The following is a 22,658-nucleotide window of genomic DNA, read 5'->3' as shown; positions in this document are numbered from 1 at the left end:
AGTGAACATGTGGTTGACGGAACACTTGTGCACTCGGGCTAAACTTCTGCAGTGGGTAGCAGTGATGTGGTATTTTTCTTATTTCAAGGAACTGTACCAGGCAGAATAGCTCTTGGTGTATTAAATGCCTAACTGGGGGAATTAATATTTTTCTTTTTTACCTTTAAAACCAGCAATGAACCATCGTTCACTCAAAGTAGATTTGTGAACTTACATAAAACATGTCTTATTCAAGGTTTCAAACTGAATGTAATATTTTTTAGAAAGATGCATTTTTGTATACTTTAGAGAGAGTGTGAATCCTATTACTAAGAGCTGGGAGATACTGTGAAATTAAAGCTGCAGCGTAAACAAAAATTTCCTGTTGGTATTGATTTGAACAATAGCATGCTTCCTAAGACTGTATTTTCTGATCCTTAAGACCGCAGGCGGAGCCATCGGTAAATCTTGTAGCCTTTAGGGTTTGTTTTCTGTCTGACAGTTCAGTTAAGTCAGTTTTGCAGAACACGCAGTGGTCTGTGTTAAAAATTAACTCTGGTCTGTGAAAATGCTTTGAAAAGGGAAGTCAAACCCACTACTTGAAGTGCATCTAATGCACATGTAAAGCATTGGATCATATTTTAATGAATGAGATTATTGTAAGATTGACAAGTTGTTTTTTTTGAGTGTGTTCTATTGTTTGTGTAACTTTGAAGAGGGAAAATGTAGGGAATGTGAAGCCCAGAAGCCTGTATAATTAGTTGCTTAACACTTCGAATGTTAAATTAATGAATTAAGCTAGTAAAAAAAAAAAATCACAGTGTGGGCAGAGGAAAAGATAGGAGCATATTCTAGGAACATGGGTTATTTTAATTATGGTAGCATGAATTATTTTGTCTATGAAGCTAACTGCCAAATTTTGAAATGGAATTCAGTCAGACTTTGGCTACTTATATATAGCTTTATGGATTTCGTTACTGGTTTTCTGGTGATTTCCCTCAAGACAAGTTGAACGGTCTTTAGAATTTTCAAATTGTATTCACTGAGTGCCAAGACCGATGGGGGGAGGTTTATAGTTCTGTAATTTGTTTTCATCAATAAATATTGGAATTAATTTGGGTGGACGTAAGGATAAATTGATTGCTGTTTCCCTTTCAAAGCTGGAATCCCAGAATGCATTCCAGCCTCCACCTGTTAAGAGACTTGTGACACCAACGGTAAACCGTCAACCGATGCGTTATACGCGGTATTCTGAACCATCACCGACTTCAACTACTCAGTCCAGCAAAATTTGCCAGAGAGTAGACACAAAGTTCCAAGTGAGTACATTTTTGAGTCCTTATGTGCCTGTTTTTTTTTTTCCAGTCTTGGAATGTTTCTCAAACCAATTGTTATCCTATCTTTGCAAAAAGTACTGATAGCGTGTTTGAGGCGAGCTTTAAGGCAGTGGGAACCATTGTGAAATAGATTGAGCTTTTATGGATTTAATTCTGTTTTTGGAACACTCAGTGTCTTGTGGTTGTTTTCACGATGTCATGATGTGCTATTGAGTCATCCTGTTCTCAGTGAAAGAATATTAAAAGACAGAAATGTTTTCCTTTTATATTCTCATGTACACAAAGCTGTCACTGATGAGACATGCTCGTGTTCTGTGTAAACTATTCCAGGTGAGCTATGTGCTCCAAGTGAGAGTTCTGACAATGTGCTGAGTTATCGGTTTTGATTGCTTTGGAGTAGATGGAGTCTGATAAATTTTCCATAAAATTAAATGGGCATCTCTTTCTGCAAAAACATCTGTGTTTCCAGTATCAGTCTGAGTGTACAAATGACCACGTGTTAAGTGTATGGGCTTTTTAGGCTGGAAATCAAAGTGGACAGTAATACTGGTTGCTTATTGCTTTTAACTCTTTCAATCTCTGTATTGTTTAGCCAGCACAATCTCCATTTGGTAAAGTTCTAAAATGAATGTAGCAGCAACTGCTTAGTTTTTAGGGGGGTAGAGGTTTTTTTTTGTTTGTTTGTTGATAAATGATAGAAAACAGAAAAGTATGTCCCTTTTACGGGGCTGGTAAACACAAGTTTTGATGAAAACTCTCCCCCCTACACACACAATTTTTGTCATTTTGTTTAAAATAATTACTTTCTTTGTTAGAGGATTTGACAAATTTGATTTAGCGTTCTATCAGTTTGTCCTCAATGCTGAGTGAAGCAGTGATGCTTACTTTAGCCCCAAAATTTAACTGAACTGTACCCACAATGCTGAATTAGGGAACAACGTTAAGTAGGTGAGGTGTATTCAGTGCTATAAAATTAAATATAAATAAATAAAAACCACAAAAAAACACATTAAGTGGTTGTTGGTACTTTGTGTATTCTGTACATATTCAGCTAACTCTTGAACTAAACTTAACTTGCAGGGGATGAGAGAGAAGACTTTGCCTGCAGAACAGCGAGCAGAACCATCTGAAAGGTATGACATCTATTAATTTAAAACTTACTTGAAGGAAGAAAGAAATCTCCTTTTTCAGTACGGTCTGCACCTGAAAGGTGGTGACAGTTCTCAGTAAAAGGAATGGGAAATCCAATGAAAATTTTGTATTTTGAGGGAGCTGCAAAGTCTGGATTGTGTTTGAAGATCAATATAACTTTGAGAAAATTGTTGTTTTTATGAAAGGAAGGAAGATGAGCAAGAATAAAACTACTGATACACCACTTTTTATCCCAAGTTTATCTTCTGAGTAGGATACGAAGATGGGAAACGAGGCACGTTATAATGCTGTATCCACAGAAAGGATCTTTGCTATTGGAGGCCTTATTTTTTCCTTCTACAGGAAATATGGCTCAGTTTGTAGTTTAACTAAATCTGTAGTGTTACAAATTTTGCTTTGACAGATATTTCATGGTTTATAACTCAGTTTACTTATAACAAAATAATTTGTCCCTCCTAATGTTCCCTAGGGGAAAAGCTATTAGTTTTAGCTATTTAATTGCTTGCAGTTTGAAAGCTCTGTCCTAATGGGATGATTCTTTCTGAAGTATTCTTTAGAAGGTGAAGTAGGGGAAGTGAGTTACAGTTCAGGAGGATGTTTATTGATGTGTTTTTTCTCTTTATTTTTTAAGCAAAAACATGGAGGAAGGTTTATGATTTATTATTCTTTTTTTTAATACTCCTTTCATGATGAAGTTAATTGTCTGCTTTGAGTTCACGTGAAGACCATGTGTTCTTTAGAATCATTTGAGGCCAAATGCTAACTCATCTCTAAAATAAAAAAAATCCAGCAGAATTAATTGAATTTCTTCTTGAGGAGACTGCTTTGTGTTATACTGCTTTCTTGGTTTAGGTCAAATGAGTTATCCTCCAGATAATATTGATGGCTTTTCCTTCTGGGCAAATGGTGTTTTGGGTAATAATGCTTGAGTTAAGAGACTTTGCACTCGGTTTTTAGGGGGTCGCTCTTTTCAAAGAACAGTAGCAGGGAATTTTGTTGACTCTATGCTCATCTGCCAAGCAATTCTTAGGTGACCATGGGCATTCTTTGGCTTGCAGAAAGAACTCAACACTTTGTTTTGGCATCTAAAAGTTGGACTTCACAACAACCACCTTTTTAGGGGTGGAAGCGACTGGCTTTAAGGTTCTGGTACAGGTGCAATCAGGTGCTGGGTTTTAATTATGTTTTTTTCAAACTGTTCTAAATTGTCTTTGCTAGAACTCCTTTCTACTTCTCCATTTAGGAAGGAGATACAGAAAACTCACACTGCTTTTGATTTCGTTCACAAAGTTTATTGCAGTGCCCTACCTTTTGTTTGTAGAGTAGGTAGTGGTGGTAGTGTTTTTTGTGACGCTGGTCTCTGTTGGGTGCCATGTTCTGGAGCAGGAGCACCACACTGATCTGCTGGCAAGAGTCCCTTTGGACAGTTGAGTTGGAATACTCAGTAAATCTCTGGCCCACCAATGCTATATATCTATGTGTGTGTGTGTGTGTATATATATTTTATATCCTGAGTCCAATTGCAGATTAGACTTGCTTGAAGGCTGACAACTGTCTTTGCCCCCTTGAAGCTCACAGGTGTTAACAGAAAGAGGAATATGGGCTATTACGGGCAAGCGATAGTTGTCTGAATGAAGATCTATTTTGATGTAAGACTTTTTTCAGAATTCTAATGGATTGACAGTTTGGATTAGAGAAAAGTCTGAGCATATGCCTTAGGGATCTGTCTTCCTCTATGCAGTTACAGTGCTAAGCAGGCTGTTGTCAAGTATTTGACAAGTTTAGACCAGTTCTCCTCCTCAGTATTGTGGGAGTTTGACCTGGTGTCTTCCAGTGCGATCTAATGCACTTTTGTACTGACTGACTGATTGGCTGCAAGATAAGCTTTGATGTCACAGTTTTTCCAGGCATACTTCATTTTCTTGCCATAGTACTTTTGTTAGAGTTATTCCCTATTCCACTTCTGGTTTGGGTTATTTTTTCCCCATTTGCTCTTGGATTAGGATATCTTTCTGGTTTTGAGCTAGGCTTTTTTAAGTACCAGAAAAATGCCTTTGTATGCCTTACAAAAGGGATCTGTATTCATGTCTGAAAAGACTTCTGGAATGTTGGCATACCCAAACACCTCTGCTGTTCCTGCTGATGGCCACATGAAAGCAAGAGCTGCTTCTGAAGCTTAGGCCATATTACCTTGCCACACAAGTCTAAGGCGTCCCTATTCTATCAGAGCTGTTGGCAGTGTTTCCCATGTGTATGTGTGCATATGTGCACTCTTTCTGTATTTTTGTGAGCTGTTCTTTTATATCCCTGCAAAAGATACACGTGCATCGCAGAATCAGAGAACCAGTCCTATTTAAAGGAAGCACTGGAAAATAACAATCTAAATCAGCTCTTCTATTTCAGGTCTTCTGGCTTAGTCATTGTTCCCATGTGAACGGTGCACTTATGTATGTCCTTTTCATTGCTGCTGTTAATAAAGTTTTTCCTATTTAGAACATCAAGTATTTACCAGCGTTTAGCAACTTGTGAGACAGCTTTAGTTTTTTTCTGATCAGCAGGTTTCAATTCTAGGACTAATAACAGCTCTAATATCTTGAAAAAACAATTTGGCTGGTAATTTTTTTTTCTCTTGTTTCCCCCAACTTCTGTACTGTCGTGTGCTAGCAATGTGACCAGCTACAAATTCAGTACTGCTGCGTCCAATGGTCTGTCTTCAGGAGTGAGTAGCGGAGGCGGCAAAATGAGAAGGGAAAGAGGAATACACTATTTATCAAGAGCTGTACAAGAACAGGTAAGTGACTCTTAAATTAATTGCTGTCACTGAGCTTACTGAAGTAACTAGCTAAGTGTGTCAGTTTTATTGCATCATAGTAAATTATAACAATACCGCTTTATTTTTGCATTGTTTTTGTTTTCTTGTGGGTTTCAGAGCAGGCTCCAATTGATTTCCTGTGTTTGAATACCTGAACTTTGCTTATGTAATTTTGAAATTTTTAATTCTGTTACCTTGGAGATTCTTCAAACTATAACATTTCTCGTTAGCAATTGAATGAATGAGTCCTAAGAAGAGAAGTAATGTTTTGGTGAAGGTTTGTATAGTTTTTCTACAGGAATGATACTTGAAACGAGTGCCAAGTATAAAAAGAAAAAAAAAGCTTAATTTTTGGTTTCATATTTAAGTCATACAGAAAGATACAGGCCAAGAGTGTGAAAAAGAGTAGTAGAAGACAGCATTCTGCATGTCTGCTAACGATGACTCAGTTTTTGATACTCACCAAACTCATTGTGAGAGAGTTTTTTTCTCATTTTAATAGGAAAAATCTATTCCATAAAACTATGACCATGAATATTCAGATTATTTTTTCTTTTATTGGATGTTATATAAGCTGCCTGTAAGTTAATTTCAGTATTTACGTTAACATTAAGTATTTAATTAATATTAAGTTAATATTAAGTATTTAAGTTAATTTAAGTTTCAAATCATTAAATGGGACTTCCGGATGATGCAATATAAAGAAATCGTATACACTGTTGTTTATTCCTGTAACACAAATAAAATAATGGTCCAAATATCAAAAGTTCCATAAACTTTTCAAATCAAAACTGTGAAACAGATGTAAGCTACAGGATGCACTGAATATCAGTAGTTAGAAACTTTGGCAGCTATCCTGCCTAATTTTGCAAGAGGAACACTTCCTCACTTGTCTTGAGAGTGTACTCTTAATTGAAGCCATGCGAGGGTAGTTAGAAAGGATGATGCTTCTCCAGAGCTTTGATGACTAAAGTATAGAAAAGAAAGAAAAAAAATGTGATCTGTGCGTCTCTGTTCTGCACAGGTTTTGAGTTAACTTTCAGTGTTCTTGCTGTACAGTTGTTGAATAGAGTATAATGTGGAAGCAGGCCTGCCATAAATTAAAATGACGTGGTAGACAGAGGTGGGGAGATCGGGATTTCTTCTGGAAACTTGCTTTCTCTTAATTTGTATGGATTTTTGTTCTATTTAATTTTGTTAATAAATTGGGTGCGATGGGGTGAGAAAGTAGTATGTCTTGTATAAGAAAAATTAAAATTTGCAACTTTAGGAAGTGGAGGAACCAGTGCTACCGAAAATACCCCTACCCATCAGTGCTGCATCGCTGCCTCAGTTCAATTCTAGTTTCGTTGGTAGTAGCGCTGTCTCAGCGTCACCGAGCGCTGTTTCAACAGCAGCAATGAGCACGGCAACTCCAGCAGCTGCGACGGGCATGGCAAATCCATCAGAGGTGGAGGGCATGACAGATCCATCAGAGGTGGAGGGCATGACAGATCCATCAGAGGTGGAGGACTTGACAGATCTATCAGAGGAGGAGGTGGAGGACATGATATATACAACGGCGACGTCAGGCATAACGTGTTCAACAGTGCCCTCAGGCTTGACATATCCAATAATGGCGGCGGGCATGCCATATCTACTGAAGACAAAGGACAAGGCAAAGTCAACAGTGGCAACAACAAGCGTGGCAAATTCAACGGAGGCGGCAGGCATGGCAGATGCAGCAGCGACGGCGGCGGGCAAGGTAAATCTTTATGCTATAAATAATGTTTACAATGAGTATACTGCTTTATTGCGAGTTGACTTTTTCTGTGGTGCTCGTGAAACTAACAAATATTAGTTTCTACGCAGCTGAATGAATTGGGGTTGTATGCCAGTTTGGGGAAAAGGCATAAATGTTTTGATTCTGCTTCTCTCAGTCTTAGAGCCTGCCAACTCCCATTTAACGTGATTGTATAACTGCTTCAAATGCTGTGGAAGTCTGCGGGGGAAGGGGGGTGTGGACTTTATGCCAAGTTATTTATAGTGGTTTTGGCAGGGGTAGAGTTAATTTTCTTCGTAGTAGATGATGCTAGATGATGCTGTGTTGCAGATTTGTGAGCAAAACAGTGTTGGTAAGGCACTGGTTGTTTTAGCTGTTGCTGAGCAGTGCTTACACAGTGACAAGTCCTTTTCTGTGTCTCACGCTGCCCTGCCAGCGAGGAGGTCGGGGATGCACAAGAGGCTGGGAGGGCACTCAGCCAGGACAGCGGAGCCCAGAGGACCGAAGGCATATTCCACACCATTTAGCATCGTGCTCAGCAATAAATGCTGGGGGAAAGAAGGGGAAGGAGTGGGGAGTATGTACAGGGTTATGGCATTTGTCTTTCCAGGTAGCCATTACATGCGATGAGTCATTAATGCTACCTCAAATTTAACAACTTTACTTCTTTACCTCCAGTTCTTTTCCCTGTTCCACTTGGAGGGAGTGAGCGAGTGGCTGTGTGGTGCTTAGTTGCCTGCAATGGTTAAACCACAACTTTATTTAAGTTATTAAATTAGAGGTAACGTGGTCATATAAGCCTCACATAGAATGAGCCTAGGGTGCAATAATTGGCATATTATTGCAATAAAATAAACATTAATCTGTTCCAGAGTACTTGAAATATTTTTTGTACGGTTTGAAGTAGATAGCTGCTTTAACATGTTGAGGTGTTTGCTGAAGTTCTTGGAGTATCATTGGGCTGAGTTTGCCGTTCTTCAGCTTCCTGGCTTGCTTTTCCGTGCATTTAGACCTAAGTAGCATCTCCAGCTTTTCCTCTCAGTTTCTGGAATTTGGTTTTGAAGATATTGTCCTATACCCACTTGGAAACTTCCCTGTGTTTTATTATTACTTTTATCTGCAAAATAACTCAAACATCAGGTTTTTCGACGTCACTGCGGGACTTCTGTTGGGTAGTGAATTCAGGTAGTTGTTGCTCTTAAATATAAACCTTTAATTCTTTTGAAAATACAGATACAACCAACAAGTACTGTTAGCAGTCCTGAGTTCGCATTTTCATCTCCAGTTGTGAAATCTACTGAGGCAGAAGTGCTACCTACGTCTTCTGTAAGTAAAATAATAAAGGAGCTTGACTTTTTTTCTTAGGCATTTAGTAGGCTGTTGCAGAACGCTAAAGCAGAATCTGCCTTGATGGAGAAAAGTATGTAGGCTTCTGGCTTATAATTTGTCATTCAGCATGCGTGCTACAAATGTGAAGAGCAGCTTTCAGATTTGGTTTTGTGTGTGCATTCGATTGAAGTTCCTGTGGCTTGAGAATCTGAAAAACCTCTCTTGTTCATAGCAGATTGGGTTTACATTTAGTGTTCCCGTTGTAAAATCGGCAGAACTTTCTGGACCCAGTGGTACTCCAGTGACGCCCTTTCTTACCCTAGGTAACTGAAACTTTAGCACTTCAGATCTGAAGTGCTGATTTTTCTTTTTTTCTTCATTAAATCTTCAATGTGTCCTGTCTGCGCATGCTAGCAATTCCAGGCAGTGTTGGACTTCTGCAGTATTTTTCCAGTGACAGATCTGCTTTTATAATTTTTGTTTTGTTTTGTTGCTTTTTGTTTTGCTTGTAATCATAAAGCATTGCAAAGTAAGTAGAATTTGTGAAGATTCTTATGTGAGAAGCATGAAAGCTGGAAATTCTTGTTTCTAACAAAAGTGAGTATAATCTGCTCTAACTAGGTCACATTGTGAAAGCTGTTTTTGTTTTCTTTTGTTTCAAAAGACACCACCACCTCAACCAACATCAACACACAGAAAGAGGAGGTCAAAGATTTTGCTGGTGGTCCCTTCACCACTGCCCACGTATTAAAGGAAGGAAGCGTCTTAGACGTTCTAAAAAATCCTGGTGAGATAATGAACTCCTTTTAAAAAGATGCTGCAAAAAATACGCTAGCATTTTTTATTAAAAAAAAAACAACACACGACTTATGGTTAATAGAGTATCTGCTATAAATATGAATGTAGGAGAGCATTACATTAAGCGCTGCGTTTGTTAGGGTGCATCTGCCCCCTTCTATTCTAAGTGGTGTTTGTTGCTGGAAGTAAAACTGCAAGATGAAAAGCAGATGGGTTGCATCTCCTTTACGTGTTAGGATGTAATTGTAAATGAGGTACTAAGAGAATTAGCCAGATAATCGGTGTTTCATTTTAAGTAAATACAATTTGTGGAATTGAAAAGGAAATGTTTGTAAAACTCAACACTCCTGTCCCACCTTCAGCCCAGGTGAAGAAAGAATAGGAAAGAGCTTCAGTTCCAAATACATGGCGAAAGCTGCGAATCTTTGGGCCTTAGCTTACAATGGCTCCTGTGGATTAAAATTTAAACTGCAAACAGAAGTGGAGTGTTTTACATTAAAAACCCTTTTCTGAATTTTGTTTTTAAGCAATTGCAATTGTTTTCAACAGTTTCATAAAGTGTGTCTGTGGAAAAGATATCTTTTAAGAAAAAGGGCTTTATTGAATTTGATCTTTTCCCAAAAGTCTTCTTCTAACTTACATACTTGTTAAGAAGGCAGCACATTTCTCTACTGGAAAGAGCTAAGTGAGAGAAAATACACTGTGCATTTTGTTTAAGGAAAGACCTCTGAGTGAAGTGACATTCACTTTCTTTATCGGTTTAAAAGAAGCAGAATCTAAATCCACATTGTTCAAAGACTTCATTTTTGACTAAAAAAAAACCAACAAACAAACCACAAAACAACTATGTTCAAGGTAGATTTACAAGCAACTTGAGCTGCTGTTTAAGATGCATTTCCTTTAGTCTTTCTGTATTAGTAGCTTGTCTTTTCTGTTAAAATTGCCACCTTTTAAATAAGGAGTTGTCCTGTGTCCGATGCATTTTGAAAAAGATTATAGAAAATTAGACAGTTGTTCAATTGTCTTGAGTTTTTATTATTTAATTAATATTCAGCATCTGTGGGAAAATACCGTATGGATTGCTGCTCCGAGTACAAATTTCTGTACAGTTACTGGAGTAGATTTGAGTCATCTGCTACGGAAGGAGGAGCTTTAGAAATTTGATTCGATTGGGCATCGCGTCTTAATCAAATTGTATTATTTCCATTCCACGTTGGACTGTCAGATTTCAGTCAGCTACTGTCTGTTTGTACTTGTATCGACCAGTGAAAATGTTGATTTAAAGCTTCCTTGGAAACAAAGAGTTAAATGAAGCTTTAACGAAATGTTCTGTTGTGACCCAGTGCAGCAGATGAAATTTCATCCGTTTAGATAAGATTTCTGGGGACTTCCTGTTGCGCTCGGTCTGAATGTCTAGTTGTAACCATTGGCACCTGAGTTGAAATTTTTGCCCTCTAGTAAAGTCACTTAGTTACATGTAGTGAGGTGCTGCGCTAACAGGAAGACTTTTTTTTCTTGCTTCCTAGACTTTGGATTGTTGAAAACACGCTCTTCTACGTCTGCACAACCTACGACAAGCACAGTGGTTTATACTAGGCCTGCAATAACAACTTTTTCTGCAGGTAAAGAGACTTCTAAACAAGCATCGTACTGGCAATCTGATACATGTGACCCTTTTCTGCAAAACAAAGACATAAAGGACAAATGTGTAACTTGTCAAGCTACTAAAGCCTCAACAGTTGAGAGTATGAAACAGACAGTAAGTTCAAGTCAATGCGACACCTCAAAGCCAGCAGCGCCCCCAGCAGGGATGCTGGGCTTTGGAGACAAATTCAAAACAGTACCTGGAACGTGGGATTGTGATACATGTCTTGTCCAAAACAAACCGGAAGCTACAAAATGTATAGCATGTGAGACACCAAAACCTGGAACGGGAGTAATGCCTGCTCTGACATGACCAGTGGTCACAGACAGCTCGGTGACAGTGACATCCTCCTCGAGCAGCACTGACACAACAGCCACTCTGGGCTTTGGAGACAAATTTAAGAAGGCGAAAGGCTCTTGGGACTGTGGAATATGCCTTGTACCAAATAAGACGGAAGATAACAAATGTGTAGCCTGTCAGTCTGAGAAACCAGGTATGGTCCTTTTTTTCCTGTTGTTTCCATCCTAGCCTCTGTGAATCTTGTACAGAATAAAAGTACGTTGCATATATGGAATATTTTAAGCAACACGATTCCCAGGTACGGTTGATGGGTTAGCGGCTGTCTGCAGGATTGGTTTACAGGCACTTCAGAGGTCTCAGCCCAGGTTCCAGCCTGTCGCATAAATTGAACTGATTGTGAAATGTATTAGTACGGAGCTGGATCAATGCAGATACCCCCGGCTTTGCAGCTGGTGAGGGAAGATGGCTGAAGTGGGTGACTTAATTTAAAAACAACATAGTGATTTTTCACTGGCGAAAATGAGAACTCCATAGAAAGAGTTAAAAATGACTGCGTTTTTCTCTTTCAAAAAATAAGTAAAAAAAATTACAGAATGTGTCCAAAATGCCTCTACTCACCGTTTGTATGTAATTGAGGGGAGATGTGAAGCCAGATTTCAAGACAGTGTAGTCTTAACTAGTCTTAAGCTAAAGCAGAGAGATGCCTATGAAGGTCAGTGGTAGGCTTCAAGAAAGCGAGTGACCCGCTGGGTAACTTCTTCAGGGCAGTACTGGGTTGTTTCCCATTGTGTGTGACCGTAATTGATTTTGAGCGTGGTTGTATTGTTTTTAAAATACGATTCTAATTCTAACTTTGACTCTAAATGTCATTTAACATGCCATTACATCGAAAAACACCTGTGCAAATATATCGTGGAAGAAACAAATTAAGATGGACTAGACCGGGCTTTTGTAATCATCCTGTGCGGTAAGACTGAAATTTCATGAGGTAAGATAATGGATTTCAGACAGAGTTGATTCTCTTGGACTTCCAACCTCTGAGCGGTCAGTCGGCATCTTTGTCTGAGGCTCTTGCCATTGCAAGGAGGAATTTTGGAAATGAGGGGTTTACTGTGACCATGGTGCAGTGAATTGCACGGTTACGTTGCACTTGTCAAGAGGAAGAGCGATGCAAGTAATACTAGGATAAAAGTTTTCTGCGTGTGCTGTGGAAGGGAAGACCCATTCTTGTCTTTCCGGTTTTGAATTAGAAGCGTTATCTTCTGCTTCTCTCTTAAAAGGCACCTTTTTTTTAAAAGGCACCTGTCAGGCCTCTTTATGGAGGTTACACTGTCGTCAACAGCAGCAGAAGCTTGTGTGCTGAACAGAGTTGTGTGTTGTTTGGAAGCTTTGAGTTCCACTCTGGTTTTTTTGTTTGTTTGTTTGTTTCTTTGTGGGTTTTTGGTGGCTTTTATTTTTTTCAGGGGCGGGGGGGGGGAGTTGCGGAGTAGTTTTGAACATTTCTGTGGGATTTGACAAATCAAATTTAAAAGTTAATGCTCATTTTATAGTTCATGTTCAAACAGGATGGTTAACTGTCTCGTTTGTCTCACAGAGGATCCAACACCTGTGACCAGTAGCAGTGCATCTGCATTTTCTGCTCCTTCTGGAGAATTTCTGGATTTAGACAAATTCAAGAAGCCTGAAGGAAGCTGGGATTGGGAGACCTGCTTGGTTCAAAACAAAGCAGAGGCCACGAAGTGTGTAGCCTGTGAAAGTGCAAAGCCAAGCACCAAAGCAGAGCTCAAAGGTAATACTTAATGATTAAAACGAGGATGCATATTCTGTGATTTATTTTTTGGTTTGCTCTGATTTTTTTTATTTTCTTACCTGTTAAGCACAATTATTTTTTCCTTTGAGGTGTGGCAAAATTATTCGTTTTTCCTGTGGGAATATTGCCTAGATAACATCTGTTTCCACACTTTTCCCCAAGAATAAGTTTATCCTTTTTAGAGAAAAGCTTTCATTAATGACGTGCTTGTTCTTTACATGCCCTACACTTTGTTCATTTGGAGTTCAGACTAAAAACATCAAAGAAGTTCGTATACTTTTTAAAGCCAGGTGGTGGGCAGAAAACACAATTGTGAAAAGTTTTATGTAGAGAGGAAGCATGGGGTTTTCTTGTTTCTTTTACTGTTTGGTGGGTTGTTTTTTAAACAGTTTTGACTGGAAAGATCAGGACTAGAATGTAGTTCAAACCTTCACGTACTGCAGATACACCGTGGGTTACGGACTTGACATTCACTTATTTCTGCAGGTTTTGGTGCTGCGGCTGCGTCCACAAAATGCTGCCTTGCCATCATTTACATTCGGTGTTCACTCAGAGTGTTCAGGTGCAGAGTCTGCAGCTGCCTCACCGTTTATTTTGGGAAGGACAGAAGAGAAGCAGTACTTGCAAACCAGTACTTCAGGTAAACAGTGTATCTTTTGTCTTCACTTGTGCGCTTATGTCCATCAAGTAAGACCTCTGAAACCATACTAGAAAAAATCTGCGGGATTTGATATGTTCATGTACTAGAGCTTTAGAAAAAGTTTAATTCCTATATGCAGCATGTCTTCTGTCCTGGTTATTGATACGTACGCAATTAGTAGCAATCCCTTTTTTGATCTCAACACTAGGTTTAGACAAAAAATTGCGACACCTTAAGGAACCTGTCCTGCATCTCATACAAGCACAGAAGTTGCAGTGTCTCAATGCTAGCAGTACAGTTGGTGGTAAAATCTTTAGTAGGGTGAAATAGAGGCCTCACACTTTTCAGAGAAAAAAAGAGATGAGAGAGAGTATCTTACTCCCACGTACTTGCAACTATGCTGCAGAGTGTACTGCTGTTACTCTAGTGCTACAAAGGTCCAAAAATCACTGAACAGTTATTAGCCAGTTTTTTATTCCTTTAATTTGTTGAAAGACTGCAGTAGAGGATTGAAGTTTTTATTGAGGATCGCTGTGTGGAAAAATTCTGATTGTTAAATGTCATTTGTATGACTTAAGAACCACGTTTTAGAGTACAGAATTCAGTATTAATTCCAGAAGGGGTAAGGGGAAGGACATTAGCTAGTAATCCCGAACAAAAGCAGTGTATAGAGCTATACTGATTTTAATCGCAGTATTCTTACAGTTGGTCTGTTACTGAACAGATATGTTTTGGGGAGATATGGTGGCCAGGGAGGCGTGTGTGTTTGTGTGCTTCCTCTTCTAGTTAAGGTTCTGGGGTTTGGTTTAGTCAGGAAAATTTGATGAGGCACCTTGTGTAAAAGGAAATGTTAACCAGCATTTTTCAACACGGTGTAGTCCCTTAAAAGTGTCATAGATGAAAAGAGGCCATAAACGCTGGGGGAAAAAGTTAGTGGGAAACTGAGAGCAGGATCACATTCAGTAGTGAGAGAGCAGCAGCCTAGGGAAAGCTGATGAATGACTGTAACAGATAGTTCTATTTTAAGTGTAAAACAACACTCAGTACTTTATAATGGTGGTCTTACCAGAGGGTTCTTCTCCATGGCTCCTAAAAGCACGTCTTGAAGGCATTTGAGTGCAGTGAACTTAAGCTGTAAGAGTTGGGCTGGTAAGCTTGGCCTGATTTGAAGCTGTAGGCACGGGGCTATAATTTCTGAACAGGCTACAAAAGAAACTGTACCACTGTGCTTTTCAGTGCTCCGTTTAGCAAAGCCATCAAATTGTTGCAGGCAATTGATGTTGTTCTTCTAAGAGCACCTGAAAGATATTTTTGTTTGAAGAGTTCAGAGGTACCGGTTAATACTGGTTCAGATAATTACAGCCAGCTCTTGGTGTTTGTGACCAATAAAGTTTGTGGCTCCAAAAGGAGTGGGTTAGTGCTAACTGATTAACTGCTGTATATGCAGAAATATGGAATCTGATTACTTACGCAGAGAGCACTTAAAATGCATTGTTTTGCTGGCTCTCAGTGAGTTGCATCTTAATGCTACCAAGGAATAAGCTTTTTGCTTCTGGCCCAAGTTTTTTAATTTGGTGAAAGCCTTTTCTGTGCACGTGCACATGCCAGAGAGGTTGCTTAAGTAATAGAAGCTATAGTAGCTGCTATCTTCTGGTTTTTGTAGAAGACAGAAATTGAATTCGTTAGCTTTGTAACTGTTATGCATACTAGAATTGGTTTTCTCCCTTTTGAAAATAGTAGAGGGTATGCCTATGTCAGATTTGGTGAGCAAGGTGATCAGATGAAGGCACTGCAAGACTGCCAGAACGCACCAGGTCTGGGGGGAAAAGGAATCCGGCTGAGCATAGGAATTTCTAAAAGGTAACCAAGGAGTTGTGCATTGATACAGTTATTCTAAATAATCAGATTCTTGTAGCTCTGCCTTTGGAAAGTCTGTGGCCCTTGCTGTAGTGGCTGTACACAGGATGCAGTCTACAAAACCAGAAATGCAGAAGTCCTATGTTTTGACTCCCTGGATTCATCAACCTGCTTCAGGACGGCTGGGGGAATCCAACTGTTAAGTCTAGCCAGACAGCGCAACTTGGGCTTAGCTGCCATTGTAACCAGCCTTGTTTCTCAACAGTAGCAAAGCTGAATGCATTGGTAAATATTTTCAGGTTTGGGCCTGCATAAGGTAGAAGGGACAACAAGTGGTTTTATATGCTAGGGAGTTCTTGTTCTTAGAGCTTTCCCTCTAGTTTGAGAGAAGCACATAACTAGTTTTACAGTGGGTTGACAGGAAAGAAGTGGGGGGAAAAAATGGGAACGCAGGGAGAAAGCCAAAGGCGTTATTACTAGAACAGGTTTAGAATGCTATTCTTTGCTTTTCATGAGCTTAGGGCAATGGGGAGTTTAAAGCTTAGCACTTCCTGAGAGGGTTTCTTACTCTACCGGCTCAGTTCTATCACTTATTTAAGGCAATTCAGGTCTCTGAACGGTTAAAGAATTGATACCAAATTTGATGAACTTTGATCCAGGATACTGACAAAACAGGACTTCATATAAACAATTTCAGTATGTTCATGAGGTTAGCTTGTGTGTTCTGTTAAATAGTAAAAAATGACACTTCTGTTTCTGTTTACCTAGCATAATTCTGCAAATGTTGCCTCCTTCTGCTTTAGAATGGAAATGCTCTTCTCCAAGAGAGCACTGTCCAAACTTCTTTGCCAAAATTTTTTGATTAAATTAATATTGTTTTATTTTGAAAACAAGAATAAGCCACAAACATGTTTTCTTGCTTCGGCTATCCAGAAGAACGTCAACAGTATTTTCAGATTTTCCTTCCCTACGCAACTGTATGTAGGAAGAGTGCAGTTGGAAGCAGAAGACGTAAGATGATGTATCTTCTGTTTGTTTACTACAGTAACAAGACAATGGATTACCTCTTTATTAGAATTTGTGTAGCTTTGCAGTATTGAAACAAATGTAGGTATTAAAATACACATCAGTAATACGTTTCTGAATGGCTGAGTACCGTGCTCTCTTAGCATTGGAATACCCAGCCATTGGATTAGTTTGTCCCTCATGTTTGCTTAGTTTGGAAGCTATTTCAGAATGCCTTCAGCTTGTATTCTTCCCCAAAAGCATAGAACTCACTTCTCTGCATCCCCAATTCAAGTGAGAGAAACTGGGCACTGCAAACACAGGAGGTCTGCCTGTACAGAATCAGTGAAGACAAGTCTAAACAGCGGATTTTTTTGAATATGCAGCTGGGTTATCTGAATGTTCTTTATGCAGTGTACCTCAGTTTTAGTACAGATAGCACTTGTCTTGGTTCTTGTCATTAGTCTGAAGCTGCCCCTGAGAAAATCTTGAAAGGGAAAGTAGTGAAAGCTAATCAGCTGGCCCTTTCTTCTTAAGAACCAGTGTATTTTGTAATTCTCCCACTAATAATAAGGCGTCATACTGGAGAATCGCGATTGTGTTGTTAAGCAAGACTGACTTCACCTGAGCGGTATAGTTGGCAGCTGTTGAATGTTTAATGGACTTTAAACAAACAAAAAAACTGAGCAGGTGGAGGTAGACATGGCAAACTGACAGGCAGCGTCAGATGCTTCTTTGAAATGGATAATCTGACTCCATTCACTTCTTTCTGGAAATAAGATCTAGTAATTAACCAAACAAAAGATAGAAGGGTTAAGACTGCATCTTTAAAGCAGCTGTGCTTGATAAATGTCTCTGGTCTTAAATCAATCTTTAGCAAAGCACAGAGACTTAGCAGCAGCTTGCTTATGCCAACGCTAAAAATACTTGATGTGTACAGGTAACCATGTCAAGGCTCTGGAGTTAATCCATGAGAACAATTCCTTCTGGTATTGGCAAAGGTGAGGATGCTTGCTTCTATAGAGATGAGGTTTTGAGCTGTGACTTAAGCTGTCACTTAGGTGACTGTTTAGGAAAGCTTCCTTTTAAGCTTTGAAGTCTGTAAGCTGACAAATTGTTTAAGTTCAGAACTGGGTTTACAGTCTCTTGTTCTCTGACTGTATGCAACTTCTCATGTTTCAGACTGAAAGCAGAATTGCAGCGGTACCAGTCATACAACTATAATGATTATTGCCAAGGTTACCAGAACTACCACTCGCGGAGGAGTTACGATGCTTACGCTGACTACAACTACAGCTCCTATGCTCCCTGTGACAGCATGCAAGCTGTTGGAGACTGCTCTTTAGGAGATTCTTTAATGGCTCCAGCTGTTTTTGAGGTAAAGATAGTGCACGCTTGCTGTAAAGAAAATATTTCACAGATAGTATGTTGTACAGATTTGTGTGAATCAGCAAAAAGAATCCGAAGTTGAAAACATGCTTTCTGCTTAGTGTGAAGTTAAAAGAGCAGATTCCATTCAGAGGTGTTTGTATTTAAGTGCTTAAATAGTAAATCCATAGAATTAGTGATTTATACACCATTATTTGTTCACGCATACCAAAGAATGGTTTTGACAGCATAATTGCGTACGCTTCTTCTGTTCCTGTTCTTCTGATTTGCTTTGCTTAAAGCAAATTAAACAGTTGTTGTAAGTGGTCTTATCGTGGTCAATTTATTAGTTGTGACCTCCGGAGGTCCCTTCCAACCTGTACTGTAATATTGGCTTTCTTCTAAAAATAAGTAGATAAAATGCCATCTATCCTTGTAGTTGTAGGAAGAAGGAATGGATTGAGACTGCAGCACTTTGAATCTGTGATGCTTTCTGAAATGAGTTATGATTAAACTTAGCCTTTTCTGTCTTTCAGGAATCTTCAGTTATGAATGCAATCGGTGATGACCTAATTACTGACGGTAATAAGGGTTCTATCATTGTCACTTGAGTTTAGCCATCCTTGTGCCTTTTAACAATACAAGCCAACCTCTACTGGATGAAGAACATCTTGAAAATTCAGCTGAGGTCAAACCTCTGTGGGGTTGATCTGCAATCAGCTGGGGTTTTAAAGCTGATACAGCATACACTGACCGCATCAAGTAAAACGGGACACTGTCAATGCTTCGCAGCAGGTTTCTTGTACCTGTGCCTTCATTCCCATTTGAAAATGGTCTAAGAGAGAATTTTGTTCTTTGTATTGGTTCCGCTAAACAGATTTTATATTAGAAACTCAGTAATATGCAAAAGCTTTGTTCTCCACCCTGAGGTAAAAGCTTATGTTGCAGATTCCAAAAGGAGGATTCAGCTTGCACTTACAAATACGGTACAAAACATATTTGTGTCCTGGAAGGTTTGCAAAGTTCCTCACGTGGAGGCATTTTGTGTTAGTGTTTAGAAACTATCCTATGTAACGTGTATTGCCGGAGAAGTGAATTAAATGACTCTTGGGAGGGTTTCATGGCTGATTATCCTTAAACGTTATCTTTACTATCTTAAACATTGTCTTTGTCTTTATCTTGAAAGACGGTTCTAGTCCCAGCCTTCTAATATACAAATTCCCAAAAGTTGGAGCTGTGAGGCTCAAAATTTTAGAGGACTAAATACCTCACTAAAATTAGTAGATCTAATAGCTTATTACACTTAGCTTAAAATACATTTTATTAGCCATTTCACGTGAAGTTTTTTTGTGCGCATGCCTCAGATTTGATACTTGGACTTACCAGGCTTTTATTTTCAGATCCACAGCTCTACTTGGATGTTGATGAAATGAACAGACAATTCACGGAGACAAGCGAAGAACTCTACGATTCACTCATGAATTGTCACTGGCAACCTCTGGATACGGTCACTTCTGAAATCCCCTCTGCTATTTAAGTGTCTTCTAGAGCATGACCGTTAGGACCAAAGTGCTAAAACTACATTTCTTCTACATTATTCTAGCTCAAAAGTTTTAAAGCACAATGATAGGTTGGGGTTTTTTTGCTATGCTTTTGACAGTTTCTGTAATCTTTTTGTTCATCACTCTCTTCTTGGAGCATCATGAAGTCATGTAAATATTCGAGAAATGTAAAGAGGTAAATGGGGTCTAAAGATAAGACTTGCCTGTGTAAATAAAAAATTTGTTTCTGCAAACCTGCCAGCAAGGGATTTTACTTGTACCTGTGTGCAGCACGTTCTCTTCCGGCTTATGGAATTTAACAAGGTAGTAAGGGTATTTCATCTGTCTTTATTTTTATATGGGCATTAGGACACAAGCAAAATCTAGCTTTCCCTTGTTTTCCTGGTTACTTAGGTAAGCGACAAGCCAAGCCTTTCATGTGCTTGCTTAAACTGGAAGTATGTATGGGAGACACTCACAGGCCTTGCTATGGAAACACCTGTGCCCACTTTTTCCTGCAGGCTGCTGGCTCTAACTGTACTACTGATATATGCTAGGTCAGCTAAAATTGGCTTATAAATAGGGTATGTTAAGCATATGGAAGTGTAGACTTCAACTGCCATAGCTACAAACATCCCGTGGAATGAGGATGATGTCTGCTGGCACTCTCTGCATCAGCATTCAGTTTTCCCTTGCCCTTCTTACTGTTAGACTTCTCAGCTGACGCTTTACAGCGAAGAAATTGCTACAACATAATCCATGTTCTTAAACCTAAAAAAAAAAAATCTTGGAGAAAACAACTTGCTGGTTTTCCCTCCTTGCTGGCAAGGAGAAAAATAGTCCACCAGGAACAATAAAAAAATCCTAGTAACAGCTCCTTAAGTTATACCCTCTGCTACCCTCTCTGATTGCTCTGGTCTTCCTTCATTCGTGGTAATGAAGTCTTTAAAGCTCTGGTAGAAGGATGACAGTACTCAAGTCAAAGGAGATGAGAGCAATGAGGAAAGCTTTGCTTTAAGCTAGAGCAGTCTTGCGAGTTGCTGCCTTTATGCTGTTCTTATCTTGAAGGGTACAGAGTCTTTTCCAGTCATAGGGACTCCATAACCCTATGAGTATGGAGAAATAGTTGCTAATTAACAGTGTGTATAATAAGTAAGTGAGGCTGGAAACAAAAGAATATTCCTCCAAGAAAAAAAAAGGAAGCAGAAATTACTGTACTTAATAGCTGGGGAAGCTGTTAAAGCTAGTTGACACAGTTCTGGTACTGCCGTGTGTGTTTTGGGGGCAACATAAACCATAATTGCTGTGATGGCAGGTAAGAATCCAATTCTTTTTTATGGCTTAGTGTAGTCAGTGAAAGCAGTGGTCCTAAGCTGCATGCTGTTCTTAAATGTAATGCAAATTCTCTTTTGTGACTCCTCAGTACTTCCAGGTTACTTGTAGCTGATCACCAGCAACTGCTTCTGTTAGCTATTAGCTGTTGGGTCTTTGCTAGGAATACTTTCAGTCCTGAATTGAAATGATGACATCCTGAAACAGAAGAGGCTCTTGGAGTATTGTAGGAAGCACATTCTTCCTGGTTCTAGTGCAGGTGTACACGTAGGAGGAGACAGAAGGCAAAGAACCTCACATAGGTGGAGGGGGTGAGGTGGCATCACAGTTAGAGCTGTTGCAGTTAGCTCTTCCCAAAGCATGAAAGCAACGTGGCTGGGAACAGGGATTTGTTGGGTTGCTTCTTTGTGTGAGCCAGGGAGTCTTTTGAGGGGCAGATTAATAAGAATATGACACAAGGTAGAGGTGGAATAGATGAAGCAAAGAATCTGGGTGGGAAAAGGGTTGCTTGTCCGTGTCTATGGAATTGTTTCAGGGGACTGAGCTGGGGCAAATTCAAGATAATAGATGCAGCCTCCTTGAATTTGGATGGCAGTGCTGAAGCTTCAAAACCTTACAAGGTTTGATGCCACTTCAATTGTAGTGCATAGCTGTGGTACTTGAGCTCAGAATTGCAAACTGCACAGGATTTTTTTATCTATTTTCTTCAACGTGAGCAGCAAAACATCTTCCAGGAATGTGCCTGGGTGCTACGCTGCTTTGACACGGCTTGCTTTGCATCACCAAACACAGTAGTTAGGTTGCATCGAGTACTTTGTGGAAACATTCATTGTGTTGTCACCCAGAAATGGGATGCTACAGATATGTGTTGGCCCGGCAGTATCAGTGCTGTTTTTTGGCCTTTGAGAGGTTGGTCCATAACAGGTGACCTGTGTAATGAGGGGCCCACATAGATTGGTGACTTCATTAAGTCTGATACTGTGGTGGTGTGTGACCCAAGGCCCTGAACGTCAGAAAATCAGGCTGTGGCCACCTATTTTATGCAGACTTTGCCTATTAACAAGGTCTCTACACTGTACGTTAGAGACGTGCGCCTCCTTTTCCGGACTAGATAGCGAAAATACCAGTTTTGTAGTTCAGTGAATGAGATTGGTTGGGCTGTTTGTTCTCCAGAGCTGAAAAATGTTGGGAGTGTATTCTCTTGGAGTCCACAGAAATGAAAATGATGAGAGGAAGAGAACGTCGGTTGCAGCCCGCGTGCTGCTGTTATAAAGTAGTTCTCTGATGTCTTTTTCCCTCTGCTGAGACTTATCAGCCTATCGTCCTTTCCTGTTAGGAGCGCATACCTGGCTTGGGATGGTGTGCGCAGGGCAGATTCTTTACCGTAAGAGCACAGTGAATGCCAGACTTCTTCCTGTACTGCCGTGTTAACCGTGAGTCACAAATTCAGGAAGCAGTGATTGCATCGGAACTGCTAGAATGCTTTGCGGAGTCTTTTTACTGGGTAAACTGCACAGCTGCAGTTACAACTTCCAGCCTGTGTTAGCTGAACACATCGTACTGGTGCCCGCCATCAGTTTGACAAAGATGGGATTGCAGTAGGAACTTGCTTTTTTCCTTCTTTTTAATTAAACAAGTCTTTGAAGCAACTTTTCCAACACCGCCATACTTCACTTCTTCCAGTTATTTTCTGTTTTACTTAGCTGAAATGTTTTTTTTTCTTCCAAGCTTGAGGAAGTTTTCTACAGGAATGTCCCGTAATGATTTCATAAACTCTTTTCGTTGTACCTAGCTGCAATAGAGAGTGCTTTTATTCAAAAACCTGCTGGTTTTCTCTTCCAAGAAGTAGTGGGGTTTTTCCTATCTCTTCACTGATGGGAAAGGCTGTAGGACAGTAGCTTGAGGGGCTACTAATGCTGTCATCAGTGAGCCGGGAAAAGGCAGGAGTCCGAAACGGTTAAAAGTACTTAAAAGGATACCAAAAGAGTAAA

The 22,658-nt window shown here is 39.6% G+C and overlaps 3 protein-coding genes across 13 annotated transcripts in view; 2 read left to right on the top strand and 1 right to left on the bottom strand.

Moving 5' to 3' along the window:
* The window catches only part of LOC310894373 (nuclear pore complex protein Nup153-like), a 58,770-nt gene extending 46,073 nt beyond the window's left edge, over positions 1-12,697 (top strand). The window contains exons 8-16 of one of the 2 annotated variants that reach the window (XR_014579863.1): positions 1,140-1,298; positions 2,397-2,449; positions 5,133-5,259; positions 6,551-7,024; positions 8,276-8,368; positions 8,604-8,694; positions 9,036-9,158; positions 10,696-11,307; positions 12,034-12,697. Coding sequence is in view for 1 of the 2 variants with exons in the window: in XM_083824368.1 (XP_083680494.1) it covers positions 1,140-1,298; positions 2,397-2,449; positions 5,133-5,259; positions 6,551-7,024; positions 8,276-8,368; positions 8,604-8,694; positions 9,036-9,158; positions 10,696-11,126 (1,551 nt within the window). In the remaining variant the exon portion in view is untranslated. Of the gene's footprint in view, positions 1-1,139; positions 1,299-2,396; positions 2,450-5,132; positions 5,260-6,550; positions 7,025-8,275; positions 8,369-8,603; positions 8,695-9,035; positions 9,159-10,695 lie in introns of both variants that reach the window. The other variant, XM_083824368.1, reaches the window with a different exon arrangement.
* LOC310894376 (nuclear pore complex protein Nup153-like) overlaps positions 1-22,658 on the bottom strand; it is a 174,376-nt gene that overhangs the window by 75,241 nt on the left and 76,477 nt on the right. The gene's annotated exons all lie outside the window — the stretch shown is intronic.
* Positions 12,713-20,264, top strand: LOC310894406 (tRNA selenocysteine 1-associated protein 1-like). Its single transcript, XM_083824468.1, has 6 exons — positions 12,713-12,903; positions 13,411-13,564; positions 15,302-15,424; positions 17,609-17,804; positions 18,331-18,376; positions 19,195-20,264. The coding sequence occupies exons 3-6, from the start codon at positions 15,345-15,347 to the stop codon at positions 19,329-19,331; spliced, it is 459 nt and encodes a 152-aa protein (XP_083680594.1). The 5' UTR covers positions 12,713-12,903; positions 13,411-13,564; positions 15,302-15,344; the 3' UTR covers positions 19,332-20,264.

The sequence above is a fragment of the Anser anser genome, assembly GCF_964211835.1.
Source record: "Anser anser genome assembly, chromosome: 2".
In the NCBI taxonomy this organism is placed as follows: Eukaryota; Metazoa; Chordata; class Aves; order Anseriformes; family Anatidae; genus Anser; species Anser anser.
Note: the sequence above shows the minus strand (reverse complement) of the source record. Positions and strands in the feature narration are given on the sequence as shown.

Excerpts from the sequence above, each read along its gene's own strand:
- LOC310894406 (XM_083824468.1), top strand. The coding sequence starts at position 15,345 with ATGAAGGCACTGCAAGACTGCCAGAACGCACCAGGTCTGGGGGGAAAA. Across the intron at positions 15,425-17,608 it reads AGCATAGGAATTTCTAAAAG|ACTGAAAGCAGAATTGCAGC; the intron begins GTAACCAAGGAG and ends CTCATGTTTCAG. Across the intron at positions 18,377-19,194 it reads TGATGACCTAATTACTGACG|ATCCACAGCTCTACTTGGAT; the intron begins GTAATAAGGGTT and ends TTTTATTTTCAG.